The 21,544-nt window shown below is 45.0% G+C and overlaps 1 protein-coding gene across 1 annotated transcript; it reads right to left on the bottom strand.

Annotated features, from left to right (window-relative positions):
- Window positions 1–7,702: 7,702 nt before the first annotated feature.
- NLRP13 (NLR family pyrin domain containing 13) lies at window positions 7,703–19,979 on the bottom strand (the record flags this gene model as incomplete). The annotated part of the gene is given in 10 exon segments (XM_082863002.1): window positions 7,703–7,862; window positions 8,528–8,698; window positions 9,152–9,319; window positions 11,721–11,888; window positions 13,993–14,195; window positions 14,199–14,814; window positions 15,008–15,489; window positions 15,492–15,595; window positions 17,817–17,905; window positions 19,681–19,979. Coding segments are annotated over 10 exon segments (2,460 nt in total).
- Window positions 19,980–21,544: the final 1,565 nt, after the last annotated feature.

The following is a 21,544-nucleotide window of genomic DNA, read 5'->3' as shown; positions in this document are numbered from 1 at the left end:
GAAGGAGAAAATGTTTCCACATGCTAGGAGCCCCTTCTCGGGCGGAGACTGCGGGTGGCAGAGGGGGGGAGCTTCGGAGCCATGGAGGAGAGCACAGCAACAGGGGTGTGGAGGACAAAGCGGAGAGACTCCCACACAGAGGATCGGTGCCGACCGGCACTCACCAGCCCAAGAGGCTTGTCTGCTCCCCCGCCGGGGCGGGCGGGGCTGCGAGCTGAGGCTCGGGCTTCGGTCGGAGCGCCGGGAGAGGACTGGGGTTGCCGGCGTGAACACAGCCTGCAGGGGGTTAGTGCGCCACGGCTGGCCGGGAGGGAGTCCGGGGAAATGTCTGGACCTGCCTAAGAGGCAAGAGACTTTTTCTTCCCTCTTTGTTTCCTGGTGCGCGAGGAGAAGGGATTAAGAGCGCTGCTTAAAGGAGCTCCAGAGATGGGCGCGAGCCGCGGCTAACAGCGCGGACCCCAGAGACGGGCGGGAGACGCTAAGGCTGCTGCTGCCGCCACCAAGAAGCCTGTGTGCGAGCACAGGTCACTCTCCACACCCCCCTTCCGGGGAGCCTGTGCAGCCCGCCACTGCCCGGGTCCCGGGATCCAGGGACAACTTCCCCGGGAGAACGCACGGCGCGCCTCAGGCTGGTGCAACGTCACGCCGGCCTCTGCCGCCGCAGGCCCGCCCCGCATCCGTGCCCCTCCCTCCCCGTGGCCTGAGTGCGCCAGAGCCCCCGAATCAGCGGCTCCTTTAACCCCGTCCTGTCTCAGCGAAGAACAGACGCCCTCCGGCGACCTACACGCAGAGGTGGGGCCAAATCCAAAGCTGAGCCCTGGGAGCTGTGAGAACAAAGAAGAGAAAGGGAAATCTCTCCCAGCAGCCTCAGAAGCAGCGGATTAAAGCTCCACAATCAACCTGATGTACCTGCATCTGTGGAATACCTGTATAGACAACGAACCATCCCAAATTGAGGAGGTGGACTTTGAGAGCAAGATTTATGATTTTTTCCCCTTTTCCTCTTTTTGTGAGTGTGTATGTGTATGCTTCTGTGTGAGATTTTGTCTGTATAGCTTTGCTTCCACCATTTGTCCTAGGGTTCTATCCGTCCGTTTTTTAAAAATTTTTTTCTTAATAACTATTTTTTATTTTAATAACTTTATTATATTTTATCTTACTTTATTTTACTTTATCTTCTTTCTATTTTTCCTTCCTTCCTTCCTCCCTCCCTACTTTCTTTCTTTCTACTTCTACTAATTCTTTCTTTCTACTTTTTCTCCCTTTTATTCTGAACCATGTGGATGAAAGGCTTTTGTGCTCAGCCAGGAGTCAGTGCTGTGCCTCTGAGGTGGGAGAGCCAACTTCAGGACACTGGTCCACAAGAGACCTCCCAGCTCCACATAATATCAAACGGCGAAAATCTCCCAGAGATCTCCATCTCAACACCAGCACCCTGCTTCACTCAACGACCAGCAAGCTACAGTGCTGGACACCCTATGCCAAACAACTAGCAAGACAGGAACACAACCCCACCCATTAGCAGAGAGGCTGCCTAAAATCATAATAAGTCCACAGACACCCCAAAACATACCACCAGACGTGGACCTGCCCACCAGAAAGGCAAGATCCAGCCTCATCCACCAGAACACAGGCACTAGTCCCCTCCACCAGGAAGCCTACACAACCCACTGAACCAACTTTAGCCACTGGGGACAGACACCAAAAACAACGGGAACTACGAACCTGCAGCCTGCAAAAAGGACACCCCCAAACACAGTAAGGTAAGCAAAATGAGAAGACAGAAAGACACACAGCAGATGAAGGAGCAAAGTAAGAACCCACCAGACCTACAAATGAAGAGGAAATAGGCAGTCTACCTGAAAAAGAATTCAGAATAATGATAGTAAAGATGATCCAAAATCTTGGAAATAGAATAGACAAAATGCAAGAAACATTTAACAAGGACCTAGAAGAACTAAAGATGAAACAAACAAGGATGAACAACACAATAAATGAAATGAAAAATACTCTAGATGGGATCCATAGCAGAATAACTGAGGCAGAAGAACGGATAAGTGACCTGGAAGATAAAATAGTGGAAATAACTACCACAGAGCAGAATAAAGAAAAAAAGAATGACAAGAACTGAGGACAGTCTCAGAGACCTATGGGACAACATTAAATGCACCAACATTCGAATTATAGGGGTTCCAGAAGAAGAAGAGAAAAAGGGACTGAGAAAATATTTGAAGAGATTATAATTGAAAACTTCCCTAATATGGGAAAGGAAATAGTTAATCAAGTCCAGGAAGCACAGAGAGTCCCATACAGGATAAATCCAAGGAGAAATACACCAAGACACATATTAATCAAACTGTCAAAAATTAAATACAAAGAAAACATATTAAAAGCAGCAAGGGGGGCTTCCCTGGTGGCGCAGTGGTTGAGGATCTGCCTGCCAATGCAGGGAACACAGGTTCGAGCCCTGGTCTGGGAAGATCCCACATGCCGCGGAGCAACTAGGCCCATGAGCCACAACTACTGAGCCTGCATGTCTGGAGCCTGGGCTCCGCAACAAGAGAGGCCGTGACAGTGAGAGGCCCGCGCACCGCGATGAAGAGTGGCCCCCACTTGCCGCAACTAGAGAAAGCCCTCGCACAGAAACGAAGACCCAACACAGCCAAAAACAAAAAAATTATTAATTAATTAATTTTAAAAAAAGCAGCAAGGGAAAAAACAGCTGATCTTTCAGCAGAAACTCTGCAAGCCAGAAGGGACTGGCAGGACATATTTAAAGTGATGAAGGATGGGGCTTCCCTGGTGGCGCCGTGGTTAGAGTCCGCCTGCTGAAGCAAGGGACACGGGTTCGTGCCCCGGTCCGGGAGGATCCCACATGCCACGGAGCGGCTGGGCCCGTGAGCCATGGCCATTGAGCCGGCGCGTCTGGAGCCTGTGCTCCACAATGGGATAGGCCACAACAGTGAGAGGCCCACATACCGCAAAAAAAAAAAAAAGTGATGAAGGAGAAAAACCTGCAACCAAGATTACTCTACCCAGCAAGGATCTCATTCAGATTTGATGGAGAAATTTAAACGTTTAAGACAAGCAAAAGCTGAGAGAGTTCAGCACCACCAAACCAGCTTTACAACAAATGCTAAAGGAACTTCTCTAGGCAAGAAACACAAGAGAAGGAAAAGACCTACAATAACGAACCCAAAACAATTAAGAAAATGGGAATAGGAACATACATATCGATAATTACCTTAAATGTAAATGGACTAAATGCTCCCACCAAAAGACACAGATTAGCTGAATGGATACAAAAACAAGACCCTTATATATGCTGTCTACAAGAGACCCACTTCAGACCTAGAGACACATACAGACTGAAAGTAAGGGGATGGAAGAAGATATTCCATGCAAATGGAAACCAAAAGAAAGCTGGAGTAGCAATTCTCATATCAGACAAAATAGACTTTAAAATAAAGACTATTAGAAGAGACAAAGAAGGACACTACATAATGATCAAGGGATCGATTCAAGAAGAAGATATAACAATTGTAAATATTTATGCACCCAACATAGGAGCACCTCAATACATAAGGCAAATACTAACAGCCATAAAAGGGGAAATCGACAGTAACACATTCATAGTAGGGGACTTTAACACCCCACTTTCACCAATGGACAGATGATCCAAAATGAAAATAAATAAGGAAACACAAGCTTTAAATGATACATTAAACAACATGGACTTAACTGACATTTATAGGACATTCCATCCAAAAACAGCAGATTACACTTCCGTCTCAAGTGCTCATGGAACATTCTCCAGGATAGATCATAGCTTGGGTCACAAATCAAGCCTTGGTAAATTTAAGAAAATTGAAATTCTATTAAGTATCTTTTCTGACCACAACGCTATGAGACTAGATATCAATTACAGGAAAAGATCTGTAAAAATTACAAACACATGGAGGCTAAACAATATGCTACTAAATAACGAAGTGATCACTGAAGAAATCAAAGAGGAAATCAAAAAATACCTAGAAACAAATGACAAGGGAGACACGACGACCCAAAACCTATGGGATGCGGCAAAAGCAGTTCTAAGACGGAAGTTTATAGCTATACAAGCATACCTCAAGAAACAAGAAAGATCTCAAATAAACAACCTAACCTTGCACCTAAAGCAATTAGAGAAAGAAGAACAAAAAAACCCCAAAGTTAGCAGAAGGAAAGAAATCATAAAAATCAGATCAGAAATAAATGAAAAAGAAATGAAGGAAACGATAGCAAAGATCAATAAAACTAAAAGCTGGTTCTTTGAGAAGATAAACAAACTTGGTAAATCATGAGCCAGACTCATCAAGAAAAAAAGGGAGAAGACAAATCAATAGAATTAGAAATGAAAAAGGAGAAGTAACAACTGACACTGCAGAAATACAAAGGATCATGAGAGATTACTACAAGCAACCCTATGCCATAAAATGGACAACCTGGAAGAGATGGACAAATTCTTAGAAAAGCACAACCTTCTGAGACTGAACCAGGAAGAAATAGAAAACATAAACAGACCAATCACAAGCACAGAAACTGAAACTGTGATTAAAAATCTTCCAACAAACAAAAGCCCAGAACCAGATGGCTTCACAGGCGAATTCTATCAAACATTTAGAGAAGAGCTAACACCTATCCTTCTCAAACTCTTTCAAAATATAGCAGAGGGAGGAGCACTCCCAAACTCATTCTACAAGGCCACCATCACCTTGATACCAAAACCAGACAAGGATGTCACAAAGAAAGAAAACTACAGGCCAATATCACTGATGAACATAGGTGCAAAAATCCTCAACAAAATACTAGCAAACAGAATCCAACAGCACATTAAACGGATCATACACCATGATCAAGTGGGGTTTATTCCAGGAATGCAAGGATTCTTCAATATACGCAAATCAATCAATGTGATAAACCATATTAACAAATTGAAGGAGAAAAACCACCTGATCATCTCAATAGATGCAGAGAAAGCTTTCGACAAAATTCAACACCATTTATGATAAAAACCCTGCAGAAAGTAGGCAGAGGTAACTTTCCTCAACATAATAAAGGCCATATATGACAAAACCACAGCCAACATCGTCCTCAATGGTGAAAAACTGAAACCATTTCCACTAAGATCAGGAATAAGACAAGGTTGCCCACTCTCACCACTGTTATTCAACATAGTTTTGGAAGTTTTAGCCACAGCAATCAGAGAAGAAAGAAAATAAAAGGAATCCAAATCGGAAAAGAAGAAGTAAAGCTGTCACTGTTTGCAGATGACATGATACTCTACATAGAGAATCCTAAAGATGCTACCAGAAAAGTACTAGAGCTAATCAATGAATCTGGTAAAGTAGCAGATACAAAATTAATGCACAGAAATCTCTGCCATTCCTATACACTAATGATGAAGAATCTGAAAGTGAAATTTAAAAACACTCCCATTTACTACTGCAACAAAAAGAATAAAATATCTAGGATTAAACCTACCTAAGGAGACAAAAGACCTGTATGCAGAAAAGTATAAGACACTGATGAAAGAAATTAAAGATGATACAAATAGATGGAGAGATATACCACGTTCTTGGATTGGAAGAATCAACATTTTGAAAATGACTCTCCTACCCAAAGCAATCTACAGATTCAATGCAATCCCTATCAAACTACCACTGGCATTTTTCACAGAACTAGGACAAAAAATTTCACAATTTGTATGGAAACACAAAAGACCCCGAATAGCCAAAGTAATCTTGACAACGAAAAACAGAGCTGGAGGAATCAGGCTCCTTGGCTTCAGACTATACTACAAAGCTACAGTAATCAAGACAGTATGGTACTGGCACAAAAACAGAAATATAGATAAATGGAACAGGATAGAAAGCCCAGAGATAAACCCACGCACATATGGTCACCCTATCTTTGATAAAGGAGGCAGGAATATACAGTGGAGAAAGGACAGCCTCTTCAGTAAGTGGTGCTAGGAAAACTGGACAGGTACATGTAAAACTATGAGTTTAGATCGCTCCCTAACAGCATACACAAAAATAAGCTCAAAATGGATTAAAGACCTAAATGTAAAGCCAGAAACTATCAAACTCTTAGAGGAAAACATAGGCAGAACACTCTATGACATAAATCACAGCAAGATCCTTTTTGACCCACCTCCTAGAGAAATGGAAATAAAAACAAAAATAAACAAATGGGACCTAATGAAACTTCAAAGCTTTTGCACAGCAAAGGGAACCATAAACAAGACCAAAAGACAACCCTCAGAATGGGAGAAAATATTTGCAAATGAAGCAACTGACAAAGGATTAATCTCCAAAATTTACAAACAGCTCATACAGCTCAATAACAAAAAAACAAACAACCCAATCCAAAAATGGGCAGAAGACCTAAAGAGACATTTCTCCAAAGAAGATATACAGACTGCCAACAAACACATGAAAGAATGCTCAACATCATTAATCATTAGAGAAATGCAAATCAAAACTACAATGAGATATCATCTCACACCAGTCAGAATGGCCATCATCAAAAAATCTACAAACAATAAATGCTGGAGTGGGTGCGTAGAAAAGGAAACCCTCTTGCACTGTTGGTACGAATGTAAATTGATACAGCCACTATGGAGAACAGTATGGAGGTTCCTTACAAATCTAAAAATAGAACTGCCATATGACCCAGCAATCCCACTACTGGGCATATACCCTGAGAAACCATAATTCAAGAAGAGTCATGTACCACAATGTTCATTGCAGCTCTATTTACAGTAGCCTGGAGCTGGAGACAACCTAAGTGCCCATCACCGGATGAATGGATAAAGAAGATGTGGCACATATATACAACGGAATATTACTCAGCCATTAAAAGAAACGAAGTTGAGTTATTTGTAGTGAGGTGGATGGACCTAGAGACTGTCATACAGAGTGAAGTAAGTCAGAAAGAGAAAAATATCATATATTAACGCATATATGTAGAATCTAGAAAAATGGTATAGATGACCTTAATTGCCAAGTAGAAATACAGAGACAGATGTAAAAATCAAATGTATGGATATGAAGGGGGAAAGGGGTGGGGTGGGAGGAATTGGGAGATTGGGATTGACACCTATACACTATTGATACTATGTATAGAATAGACAACTGATGGGAGCACACTGTATAGCACAGGGAACTCTACTTAATGCACTGTAGTGTCCGAAGTGGAGGGGATATATGTATATGTACGGCCGATTCATTTTGCTGTGCAGTAGAAGCTAACGCAACGTGGTAAAGCAGCTATACCCCAATAAAAATTAATTGAAAGAAAAAAAAGATCCCACATGCCACAACTAAAGATCCCACATGCTGCAGTGAAGATTCCACATGCCGCAACTAAGACCTGGCACAGCCAAATAAATAAATAAGTATCTTTTAAAAATTTCCTGGAGTCCCTGTTAAAACTGAATTTCTTGTCACCATCTCCAGAGACTGATTCAACAGATTTGGGGGTGCTACTCAGAATCTGTGTTTAGAGCAATGACTAGCACATTGAATAAATGCTCCATGAATGTTAGTTTTCAACGACATAACTGGATCCCGAATGAAGGAGCCACTGTCTTCTTCAATGCCTAACCCCACGGAGGGTCATTTCCAGACACCGAATGAGGAGGAACTTACACCAGTCTCTCTCAGACACACTCGGGGTGAGGCAGGGAAGCACAGAGCAGCCTCACATCATCATCCTGGAGCTGATTAATTCCCAGGCACAGTCGAGTCATTCCCTGGGTGCTGATGAGAAGCAAGGCCAGGTCCTGACAGTGGGCCGCCAACAGGCTGCATTTCTCCAGGCTGTGGGAGGTGAAGATGCAAGGTGAGCCACGGCTATGCCCGGTTTCCTATCTCCTTCTCAAACTCTCAGTCCCTTGGGCCATGCATCTGGGACCCAAAATCATGGAAAAGGTAAATTAGATAAGGAACATAATTTTCATGGAGGAGAATAAGGTGGGTAAAGGTAAGATTTCTCATTCTCATTCCTACTGACCTTTAGGGCAGATCATTCTTGATTGTAGGGGGCCCTCCAGTACATCGTAGGATATTGATCACACCTGGTCAGTGCCAGGAGCACGAGATTACCCACTAGATGCCAGGAGCGTCCTCCCCTTCCCAAAGCTGAAAGACAAGCGTGTGTCCAGACACTGCCTAATGTTCCCAGTGGGGACAAAACTGGCCCTCGCTGAAAACCACTGTGTTTGGAGGAGGCTGGCAGAAGCCTAAGGAGGTTGTACAAAAGAAGCTGATGGTCAAGATGCCCAAGACCAAGGTGAAGGCAAAGCTGGCTGAGATGGAGCCCTAAGGAGAACGGTGAGAAGGATGAAAGTGACAAGAACTGTGTCAGCGGGATGGGGGGTCAACAGGGGGATCCCCAAGGCTCCCGAAACATAGTCCCACTGCCAACCCCACACTGCCACTCAAACTTGCAAAGAAAGTATTTTTGAAAAAGCAGGAGGACCTACGACAGCTGCTTCAGGGAGCACTTGGACATCCCAATGGGCCCCTGCAGTCTTTTCAGCTCAACGTGAGAGAGATCATTGTCCCCCAGGCTGAGGAATTTCAGACTTGAGTTCTTGCTGAGTTCCATAAAGAGCTGATGACAAACCCTAGGGGTGAGGCCACACGATTCCAACCTATCAAAGAGGCCCCAGGATAGGCAGTTACTCCTGGGAAGAGTGGTCTTTGTTTAGAGACCCCCTTGCTCCATGAACAAGAGCTGATTTCTCCCTGTTTCTCATCCCTTCAAAGACAAGATGGCTACGCCCTTTCAAGTCAGTGCTATTCAAAGTGTGGTCCACAGTCTGGCATCACCTCAGAGTCTATTAGAAATGCTAATTATCAGGCCCCTCAATAGACCTGCTAGATCCTGGGGGTGGATTCCAGGAATCTGTGTTTTAACATGCCCCCTTGAGTAATTCTGATATACGTTAAAATTTGAGAACAACTGCTCTACACCCATGCATTTTTTTCCCTCTTTGCTAGTCTTTCTCTGTATTCTTTTCCTGCAGTGTTGACTCCTGTCCTCCCAATGAATCATCAAACCTACGCGTGATCTTGGGGACAGATCTGGAAGAGCAAAGACTTACCACAGATACTTGAGGTTGCAGGCTGAGTGCCTCAAAGTTCTCAAAATCATCTTGGACACAGTAATTCCTAGGTTGTTAGAGCTCAGATCCAGGTGGGTCAGCTTGTGGTTACCATGAAGCACGATGACAAGCTCCTTCAGAATCTTCACAGGAGACACCGACTTGCACCTGAGGAAGAGAGGCAGTGAGAAAGTTTGGGGAGAGAAGCCTGCTTCCTCATCTTTCCTTTCTAACACACACGTACACAACCTCAAGGATGATGTACAAGACATAAGAGGAGGGACTTCCCTGGTGGCGCAGTGGTTAAGAATCCACCTGCCAATGCAGGGGACACGGGTTTGAGCTCTGGTCCAGGAAGATCCCACATGCCGCGGAGCAACTAAGCCCGTGCACCACAACTACTGAGCCTGCGCTCTAGAGCCCGTGCTCTGCAACAAGAGAAGCCACCGCAATGAGAAGCCCACGCACCACAATAAAGAATAGCCCCTGCTCGCCACAACTGGAGAAAGCCCACGTGCAGCAATGAAGACCCAAAGTGGCCAAAAATAAATTTAATTAATTTTTTAAAACAAAAAAACATAAGAGGAGTCCAAACATTGATTTGAGTCGTGGTACTAAAATGTTGAAAAGGCAATCTCAAATATGATCACTAAGCTCAGCTGGATGTATGAGGTCAGGAATCCATCTTCTCCCCACTCCTCCCCAGATCTAATGTAAGGTGTCCTGGGGCTGCCGACACTCTTCTAGGGAGGTGACCACCCATCCCACACCAACCCAGAGAGGACTGGTGAGAACAACTCTCTCGTTTTTTCCTTGAACTTGTTTCTCCTTATCTTGAGAACTAAGTTATAGAATGAAAATAGAAGAAAAGAAAGGAAAGAAGGAAGGAAGGAAGAAAGGAAGGAACGAAGGAAGGAAGGAAGGAAGGGAGGGGGAGGGGAGGGAGGGAGGGAGGGAGGGAGGGAGGGAGGGAGAGAGAGAGGGGGGAGAGGGAGAGGGGGAGAGAGAGAGAGAGACAGAGAGAGACAGAGAGAGACAGAGAGAGGCAGAGAGACAGAGACAGAGACAGAGAGAGAGAGAGAGAGAGGAAAAGGACGTCAAAGGCTGTCTAAGCCTGCCACCCGTGCATTTGATCTGCTTCGCTCAACACACAGAAGTGTGAGGAAAAACATCATTGTCAACTCCTCTGCTCTTAAATCGTTGAATCAGTGCCTGCATCTGATTTTTAGACCTTGAGGCATAACCTTGGGAAAGGTGGAGGAAGAGTAGGATAGAGTTACTTGTCCTAGACTCCAGAACATCTAACCGAATTCCATCTCAAATTCCACTCCAAGTACTACTTGCTGTGTCCTTTATCAGTTAATTTCTTCCCTGGCTTCTCCCTCAAGGTCGAACTCCACCTGCTAATTCTTCCCTATCTTTGGGCCAGATTTGAGAATCTGTCGTTTCTACTTGCAGCATGCTACAGGACCACTAAGTTTCAATCCCAAATTATGCTTCATAGCCAATGTATAGATCTTTACTCAAATATCTTTCAGGTAGATAGGGAAGGCAGAGGGGGCCTCCGCTATCTAAAACTGCAAAGCTTCCCTCTTTCACACCCTTTCTGAGTTGCTGAACTGATTTCCTTCTGCTTTGGGACATGTCACCATCTCATATACCATCCTGATTATTTAAGTTTGTTTCTCCAACCCAGTGTAGGCTCCATGAAGGCAAGAATGACCTGTTCTGTTCACTGTTATAACCTCAGAACAGATACCAGATGCTCAATAAATATCTATTGAATGAATAAATGCTGTACCACAAATGACTCACCTTTCCTTAAGACACAGAGCACGTCTCATGGACTCCACATACCTTTAGCTCTTCTCAAACACTCTGCCCCTACCATGCCCTAGACATTTTCTATTCCTTCGTATTTGGCTCAAAAAGCACTCCACCTCAAACGTCTTAAGGAAAAAGTAGTTTGTCTACATGTATCTCTCGTGCAAGATAGATTGCCCTTTTTTAGTTAAAAATATGAGATGAATTATTTTTTTGAGTCATCATTTTTAGTTTCACGGTGGTACCCTAAATAGTCCATCTTCTATGTTTTGTGGGTATTTCCTCTCAGAAAATCACACTGTACAACTTTCTGTAGAGGTGATGCCAGAACCCCCCATCTGAGTTGCCGCTGTGATACCTAAACTATTAAAGGTTCAGCTTCAAATACACCAAGCAGAAATAAAGGATGCCCTTTACAAGGGAGTGTCATATACTAACTGAATTCTAATGCCATATTCATGACAAGAAGTGAGTTGTGAATGGCTCTAAAACGATGTGCTCTAGAATGGTCAGATCCCTTCTGACCAACCTGCCACCTACTGCCGCCGCAGATGGCCCTTTTCTTAAATTTCAATCTACTTTGCCTAATTAGCGGCTTCATGAACGTAAGTCCCTTTATTTTATTCTCCTGCATACCTAGCTTACTTTCTGGCCAATAGATAACTCACGGCAGTCATCAAAAAGAAAAAGAAAAGTGGGTTATTCTCCTATTGCATTCTTCAAACCGTGCGAGTCTCACACTTACGTCAGTTGTTGGAGTTTGCACCTTGGATTTCTCAGCTTATAACAGAGTGCCTTCATAGATGAAGTATTACGCTTGCTGTTACTCAGGTCCAGCTCTCTCATGTTCCCATTGCACAACACAGAGCAAATGTCCTCCCACTGATGTTTCCTGAAATCGGCAACCCCTGTCCTCTGAGGGAGAGAGAGAAGGCTGATGAGAGTAAATAAAACTCAACCAACACCCAGAATATGATCTACAGGAGGCAAGAAAAGACCTTAACAAAAGAGACTCACTGGAGTTCGGAATATGAAAATGTGTAACCAAAAAAGCATAGTTTGCACAGCACCAGGTGTTTTATTCCCACAATCCTTAACAATTCTTTTTGGAGGAAAGCAACCACATGAGTGAGGCGGACCACAGGTATAATCCCTAAGAGTTCAGACTTAAAGTTAAATAGACTTAAGACAGATTCAGAGCTCTGCCTCTTAGTATCTAATCTCTGTGCTCCACCTTTCTATCTCCAAAATGTGCCTAGTAAAATTAACTCTCGGGCTTCCCTGGTGGCGCAGTGGTTGAGAGTCTGCCTGCCGATGCAGGGGACGCAGGTTCGTGCCCCGGTCCGAGAAGATCCCACATGCCGCGGAGCGGCTGGGCCCGTGAGCCATGGCCGCTGAGCCTGCGCGTCCTGAGCCTGTGCCCCGCAATGGAAGAGGCCCCAACAGTGAGAGGTCTGCGTACCGCAAAAGAAAAAAAAAATTAACTCTCATAGGATTTTGTGAGGATTAAAGAAGATTCATGCAAATATTTAGATCTTAGAATTATTAGAATTCTAATTATTTAGAATTTCGCTTATGCAGTAGGCTCTCAATGTTAACAATAAAAGAGCAATACAGTCAGAAATTAAATTTTTTTATCTCAGATGAGATGAGGGAAGTAAAACAAAGAATATATTCTGAAAGCACCTGGAGGATATATAAAGTTCTACTCCATAGTCCAGAACTGTAACTGGTTATAGTTGTTGTTTCCAACCTCAAGTGTACTTGTATGTGTGTGCGTGTGTGTTGTGTATACACGCCTGTACTTTCATGTGTTTAACACCCCAGTTAATACTGATATACAGAGTTTAAAACCACTGAGGAGAAAAAGCAGTAAGAAGCTGTGCTGTAGAAAAGTAGGACATAACCCAACATCAGAAGATCTGTTAGGAATTTTAGGGAAGGTCTTAAACTTCCTTAAGTCTTAGGGTGGTCACGCATAAAGTGAGGACTGATGTCTGGGCATTAATTCTCATAATAAGTGGGATGATCCTTAGAAAATCACTTATAGTAAAGGGCACTTACTCACATGACCCAACAGTGAATGCTACCTAAATCAAGTCCCCTACTTAACTTTTACGGATTCCAAATAGGACAAATGATAGTCTATATGTATTGGACATTAATTACCCCAGACCCCCAAACCAAGCATCTTACTAATACTCCAATGTGGGTGAACACAAAGAAATTCATCTATTCAAAATCTTAACTTGTTCAATCCAAATTGGACTGGTGCTTCTTATAGATTTGAGGGTTAAACAGGAAAGGATCTGAGACATGAACAGCAGCTCCTGTCTCAAGATAAGAATTTAGAAAACATTCCCGGGACCTGAAATAAGTAACAGAACAGTCAGGTTTCCTTACCTTCCAGCTCAGAAGCCAGAAGTGTCAGTGATGGGATAAGGTCATAGGAGAAGAACCAAAAGTGGCTCAAGTATTTTTAAGTTTCTTCTTCCAGGAGGACAAACTCATCAGAACAAGCTTTAAGATTTTGTTGACACCACTGGTCCCACCCTGGCTCCAATGTATGCTCAGAGGAGAGGCATACAGCATTTTATTTAAGGTCTGGAGCTCTGAAAGGGAGCTGGGCTACTTAATAGTCACATTGACTAAGAAAATTGTGCTTTTATTCTGCCGTTTTCTCATCTCTGAATAACAATAAGAGATCCCCCTCCATTGAGTTATGGGCATCATTTTGACACAAGTAGGTGTTATAGTACAATGCCTGGCACACACACCTTCAACATGCAGTGCCTGAGATATAAAATCTACTTCTAAGTAGATGAGTTGAGTACCCAGGGAATCCTCCATGACACCTAAAGGAAAATGTTCTCACAGACTGGAGCTCATCTAGAATATCTGGTCAATCATAACCATTGATAACACAACCACAGACCCCCAGTTTTTCATGGAAGAACTTGGGCAGAGCCTGTGAAGATGAGAGAAACTTAGGGAAGGGACGGTTTTGCATTACTCACTCCAGAGTTTCCACGGCAGAAGTTAATTTCGTCTCAAGGATGGGACCGCTGACAGAGAGCCTCAGCTTACGTAACTTTTGACCGTGCTTTAGGCAAAAGGAAGAAACCTGGAGGCGCTGATACCCATGAATGTCGAGATCAGCTTCAAGGAGGTGATTCAAAATCTGCCTTATAAAATTTTCGTCCTGAGTCTCACATAAGCACTAGAAGAACTGTAGGAATCCGAAGTGGACTGAGACAGCATCATGCTTCTCCAACCCTTCTGCCCAGTCTAATAATTCATCCATTACCCTGGGAGACATTTCACAGTGTAAAGTATCTTCTAGCTCTCTTGCTAGGTCTGTATTTAAAAGACCAAAGGATAAAAGAGCCATCTGATGCCAGCAGAAGTTTGTGTTAGCAAAGGCGTCATTCAGGAACACCCTCACCTCTTGATGCTTTGAGGGACCACCAAGGGATCCTCTTGTTCCCCAGAGCACATAAAACATGGCCCCCCAAAATGCCTGGAAACCTTGGTGAGTGAAAGAAATGCACTCTTCACAGTCACTGACCTTTCGAAGAATATTCAACCTCAAGAGAGAATCAATAAAAGAGGCTTCCAGATGCCCTTGTTCCAGGACCTCTTTTGCAAATGTGAAGTTTGAGAACCACATCCCCCCTGCAGCCAGAGAGCACAAGGCTCTCCACTGTTCCGGCAAGCTCTGATCTGACAAGCTCACCTCCGCCGTGGCAAAGAAGCTGCAGAAAAAATAGGCATAGATGCTGGTGGTGGTCTGTGTGGCCAGCCAGAAAGAAGGATTACTTGCCGTCTGCCACTTCAGGCTGGAACACACAGTCCAGCACACCAGGGGGGCACAGCAGGAATCAAAAAGAGTTTCCATTTTTCTTAACCTTCAAGATTTTATTAGCTTTGTCTAGGTCACCAAAGAACCTGATGAAATACTCCTCCCGGTCTCCCTCTGTGAACCCTGAGACGACAACCGATTCTCTCCCCAAGCTTCACGGATTCACTAACAAATTTTTAAGATCTTGATTACCACAGTCTCTGGTCGCTATCAGTAAGGTAGCTGTGGGAACCAACTCCTTCTTCAACAAGCGGAGTAGGATTCTGGCCACTGGGAGCTGCTGGTACCAGTCTGTACAGGGCGGGCTTTCGTACAAGTTGGAAGACACAGTCATTTCTTCAAAGCCATCAGTGGCAAACAGGAGCCTCTCGGGATGACTCCTGAACTCTTCAATGGGGACCTGAGAGTCGGGCCAGTCCCAGGAGAGCAGGCCAGCAAAGGTGGTGTTCACAGTCTCTCCCACCTTGTGGCAGCTGATGCAGAAAACACAGGAGAACTGGTGCTGAAAGAGTATGCCCTCTGCCCGGTGTAGCATGACCTTCATGGCCAGGGTGGTCCTCCCAACACCCGCCAGGCCCTCCAATGCTACCGTCGGTGGCTGGGCTCCAGGCCGGCTCGGATGCAGTAGCCTCCTCAGCTCTCTGCGTTCCTGTGCTCCACCGTGTTGTGGAGATATATATGGTCATCAGGCCAAGGGGTGCTGTCCCACAGGACCAATATTTTCATCCTCATCTTCTCTCTGTATCTTCTTCTGGGAGCTAAAACAGGAGGGAGGCCAAAGAGATGGCCAAAAGGCACATGAAAGGACACTCAACACTGTTGATTATCAGAGCAATGCAAACCAGAACCATAACGAGTTACCGCCTCACACCAGCCAGAACGGCCATCGCCAAAAAGCTATAAATCTATAAAATGTATAAATAATAAATGCTGGAGAGGGTGTGAAGAAAAGGGAACCCTCCTACGCTGTTGGTGGGAATGTCAACTGGTGCAGCCACTATGGAGAACAGTATGGAGGTTCCTTAAAAAACTCAAAATAGGGCTTCCCTGGTGGCGCAGTGGTTGAGAGCCCGCCTGCCGATGCAGGGGACACGGGTTCGTGCCCCGGTCCGGGAAGATCCCACATGCCGCGGAGCGGCTGGGCCCGTGAGCCGTGGCCGCTGAGCCTGCGCATCCGGAGCCTGTGCTCCGCAACAGGAGAAGCCACAACGGTGAGAGGCCCGCGTACCGCAAAAAAAAAAAAAAAAAAAAAAAAAAGTTAATAATGATGGATGGTCTTAGTAGAACCAACCATTTCTCTGACAGACTTGGAACTGAAGAGACTGAAAATCGTTATCTTCAAGCCTCATCAACCCAACTACTTTGGAAACATGCTACTTTGCAAAGACCACAGCACACATTGAAAGCTCATCCCTGCCTGGGGGCCTTGGATGCAGCCAGCCTCCTGTCTGGAATGCTCTCCCCCCAACCCCAATATCCACTTGACTCATTCCCTCCCTTCCGAGTCTCTGCTCGAATCTTAGCGCCTCCGTAGTGCCTGATGGTCCCGATCAACACCGCACCTGATTCCTGAAGAACACACCTTAGGCAGACCCCACCCGCCCTCCCCTCCACTCTCCACCGCATTTGTCACCTTCTAGCACACCCTATAATGTACTTATTCATCACGTCCATTACCCATCTCCCCACCCCGGAGGAGGAGACCGGTAGCCAACCTGTGTTTGTTTACTGATGTACCCCAAGTGTGCACAGCAATGCCAGCACACAGAAGCCACTCTAATATTTTGGAAATAAAATGCCACGGAAGAAAAGCACCGAGAAATGGTCTAACCCCAGCCCCCTGATGTGTTTCACATAACCACTCACAAAGTCCTCTTCTCAAAAACTAAAAGGACCCCTTCCATGTCTCCCCATGCACCATGTGATCCAGCAATCCCGCTCCTGGGCATATTATCTGGAGAAAACCATAATCCAAAAAGACACATGCACCCCAATGTTCATTGCAGCACTATTTACAATAGCCAGGTCGTGGAAGCAACCTAAGTGTCCATCAACAGAGGAATAAAGAAGATGTGGTACATATATGAACAATGGAGTATTACTCAGCCATAGAAAAGAATGAAATACCATCTGCAGCAACAGGGATGCAACTAGAGATGACCATACTAAGTAAAGCAAGTCAGACGGAGAAAGACAAGTATCATATATCACTCGTATGTGGAATCTAATGTTTTTAAAAATGGTACAAATGAACTTATCCACACAACAGAAACAGACTTACAGTTATCAAAAACAAACTTACGGTTACCAAGAGAGGGAACACTGGGGAGGAGGGATAAATTGAGGAGTTTTGGATTGACATACACACAAGATAGATAACCAACAAGGACCTACTGTATAGCACAGGAAAATCTACTCAGTATTCTATGATAACCTATGTGGGAAAAGTATCTAAAAAAGAATGAATATATGTATAACTGAATCACTTTGCTGTACACCTGAAACACTGTAAATCAACTAAACTATAGGCCAATAAAATTAAAATTTAAAAAAAAATCAGAAAGTACAAAAAGAAGAGCTGGGCTGTTCCAAATGAACAGCCTGGAATTTAAATCTAATTTCTTAATAAAAAAAAAAAACCCAGCTCTCACTTCCCTTTGGCCATCTATGGAAGCCTGTTGAACTAAAGGTTCACCCCTTCTCCCAGATCTGATGAACTAGTCCTGGTGGGGTGGAGGGTGTGTACAGTGAGGTGCTGAAGACCCTCCCACTTCTGATACTGCCTGTCTGGCGTCATCCTCAGTGATGATGTAGGATCTGGAAACCACCAGGGAAGTGATACTATTAAGAGAAAAACTGTCCCAAAGATGAACAAATGATTGAGAATCTACACTGCACCCAACGCCTTGTAAGTTTTCACCTTAGAAACTCAGGTGCAGCTAGCTGTTTTCAATAAGAGAGAACGGGGCCCCGTGGTACGTAACTTGTCCAGGGTTACAGTTGGTGACGTGGAACCAGCCTTTGAATCCAGCTCCGTTTTTAAAACCTGCCTCTTAAACCCATAGTCCCTAAAAGACAGCACACCTGTGCCTATAAACATGTGCATTCACAGACTCAGTCACAAATCCCTCTGCCACAGCTCCATTCAAGCACAGAAACTCTCACTGTGCCATGTTTCCTAGAAGACGGAGCTGATGGGGGCATCAGTGATCCTGACCTGTCCACCGTCCCTTTACGTCATCTCCCACATTGCTGTGGGATGGGTGTGGTCTAGGGCTTCCTCCTGCTTAGGCGGTATCTTCTGCAAGCCCCACCCCTTTAGAAGGCCAGGTGGGAACCAGGTAAGGACTGGGGAAAAGGGGCTCCTGTGATGCAGCTTCAAGCAGGACATTGACATTGCCAATTAGGATCAGTGGCCAGGAGGGAAGTTCTTCCTTTAATGTCATTCTCCTCTGTGCCAATGTCTCTCTCCGGGATTGCCAACTGGGATTTAAGGATTCTAGATCCCATTCCCAGGCTCTCTGCTCAACACCTGCCTATTCCAGACAACCCTATGTAAGGGATTTATGATGGGGAGAGGGGAGGAGAGGAAGACGGAACTGAAGATGCAGGGGAATTGAGTCCCCATCCCCTCGTCCTGCCCAGAAGATGCTCGAAGCCTGGATTTCTGTGACTCAGAACCTCCAATGCCCAAAGCTCCGATGGGGAAGACTTCACGTTGCCAACTCCCATCCCACTCCTTGAACTCATGCTCTCATTCTACGGCAAGAGAAGCAGTACATGGTCAAGCACAGAGGATGTGGAGACCCACTGCCTGGGTTCACATCCCACCTCTGTGACCTTGAGCAATTTACTTGAGCTTTGTGCCTCAGTTTCCTTGTCTGTAAAACAGGAAGAACAGACCCCCTTCTTATGAGAGTGTGAAAAGTCAGTACCAATGCACAGAAAGCATTAAGATTAGTGCCTGCCTTGTAACAGGCACCAGCAAAAGTTATTAATTTCTACAGGTCTCAGAGGCAGCCAGGTCTGCCAGAAAGTGACATATGCATTCCTCAAACTCTCTGCAGTAGGTAAAGTCGCAAGCAAAATCCAGATGGAAAATGGGATCCGTGATACATTTTAAAAAGACAAACAATTAAAATGGTAGTGCAGTTTTATACTTGCTAACTAACAATGAAACACATGACTGGTACAATAAATACTGCAATGCTACAATATTACAATAGATAAATGAATACTACAGCCGGGTACAGTCTGGTGGGTTTTTTGTTTGTTTTTGCGGTACGCGGGCCTCTCACTGCTGTGGCCTCTCCCGTTGCGGAGAACAGGCTCCGGACGCGCAGGCTTAGCAGCCATGGCTCACGGGCCCAGCCGCTCCACGACATGTGGGATCTTCCCGGACCGGGGCACGAACCCACGTCCCCTGCATCAGCAGGCGGACTCTCAACCACTGCACCACCAGGGAAGCCCTCGTTGTAGGTTTTTTCTTTTGCATTTACCTCTTTGGAAAAAATCATGCATAAGCAAACATGAAATTCCTGTGGTGAGCAAATCATCCCCTAGTGCAACCACTGCATTGGCACAGTTTGCATTTCTGAAAGCAGCCTTGGAACAAAACTAGGTATGCACGTTTCAATTCCCTCTTCTTGCTTTTGATCACCATCCCCTCCGACGCTAGAGCTCCAAGCTCTCACAGCCTTCGTACTTTTAAACTTTCATTCCCGGCAGGGAGAGTCTTTCTTAGGGGGAGACCAGCAACTTGGAAGGACCCCCTAGAAATCCAGCAACAACCTTCCTGCTCCCACGAGCACCAGGAAGCTATCCCCCGCACAGACCCACTCACCATTCATCTCTGCTCTCATTTGCTCGTATAGCGAAGTCAGCTTCATGTGCTGAAAGATGTGGAGGGTCCCGTCCCATATCTGCCTTACGGATAAGTGTTCCTTCAACAGACCGAGCAGGTGAGTGGGCCTGATGGCTTTCAAGTTTGCCCAGGGGATCTACTGGACGTTCAGGCAGCAGCTGTGGGGACCAGAAGCAAAGTTTGAAATCCTCCAGCTGACACCGACCCCAGCCTATCAGGTGAGACAGTAGCTTATCGCTGGAGCCATCATCTACAAAGACGCTAGGAGGAGAAGTCATCCGGCCCGACACGCAGGGCTTCCAGCTTCACTCAAGAACGCTGACAGCCACAAAATGAATAGCACCTGTAGAAGACAGACAGCCAAGACCATGAACCATGACTTCCACCTCCTTCAAGACTGTGTACTCTAGCCACGTGTCCTGTTTTCTCCGCACAGCACCTCCTGCTCTGTGTTTGTGTGGCTTATCTCTCTCTCTCTCTCTTCCACGTGAATGTCAAGTCGCTCTGAACACAGACCTTGCCTGTCCTAGGCTGTACCACCCGTGCCTACAAAAGCACTGGACAGACATGAGGACCTCAGCTCTAAGGAGAAGGAAAAACGATACCGCTGGAAGAAATGTTCACGTCGTGAGGTGTGGGGAGGTCCTCCTGGACGATACATGGTTTGGCTTGAGCTTGATGCTAGCCAGAAGAGCCTGTCTTCGGGCCTGTCACACATACATTGTCCACCTGCTTTAACCATGAAGTGCGGCTCATCATCCAGTTATAGGAAGGGTTAAGTCTCACCACGACCACCACCACCCCCACCCCCCCCCACCCCCGGGCAGTCTCCCACCATCAGTGCCCCGAAGGGAATTCAGGATGGGAAAAACAGGATGAAGCTTCCTGTGCTTTCATCTTCAGGCTCCTACATAGTGAAATGCACATCTAAGGAAGAATTTCAGTGACCCCAGACTCTTGCATCTTTCCATAGATAAACACTAAAATCAACTTGAGAGACCTGTTCTTTGTGATTGACAGTCATCTTTTACAAAGATGTATGATTGACTGCATGCATTTCCCAACCAAAAAAAAAAAAATCATATATCCCGGCCCCTCCTTTACCTCTTTGGAGAGTCCCCTCACAGCTACTGAGAGGCTGTTTCCCAGGCTATAATCCTCAGTTTGGCTCCAAAAAAAGTCTTCTAATCTTATTACAGATTGTTTATTATTTATATCAACAATACTAAGCACTTCCTATATACCATGAACTGTTACCCTCATTTCATTATCTAAACAACCAGTCACACACAGTTTTGTTTACTAATTCTATTTTTTAAAATCTAAGAAAAAAAGAAATGGTCATGAAGAATCTAGGGGCAAATACGGGAATAAAGACGCAGACCTACTAGAGAATGGACTTGAGGATATGGGGAGGGGGAAGGGTAAGCTGGGACAAAGTGAGAGAGTGGCATGGACATATATACACTACCAAACGTAAAATAGATAGCTAGTGGGAAGCAGCCGCATAGCACAGGGAGATCAGCTCGGTGCTTTGTGACCACCTGGAGGGGTGGGATAGGGAGGGTGGGAGATGCAAGAGGGATGAGATATGGGGATATATGTATACGTATAGCTGATTCACCTTGTTATAAAGCAGAAACTAACACACCATTGTATAGCAATTATACTCCAATAAAGATGTTTAAAAAAGTGAAAATGAAATGACATCTTCACAGTGATGTAAAAAATAAAATACCCTGCCACTTAGATTCTATGTCCAGTGAAAATATCCTTTAAAAATGAGGGGAAAATAAAGAGATTTCCAATCAAATGCTGAGTAGCCAGGGGCCGCCGGGAGGTG

The sequence above is a fragment of the Leucopleurus acutus genome, assembly GCF_964270905.1.
Source record: "Leucopleurus acutus genome assembly, chromosome: 20".
NCBI lineage: Eukaryota > Metazoa > Chordata > Mammalia > Artiodactyla > Delphinidae > Leucopleurus > Leucopleurus acutus.
Note: the sequence above shows the minus strand (reverse complement) of the source record. Positions and strands in the feature narration are given on the sequence as shown.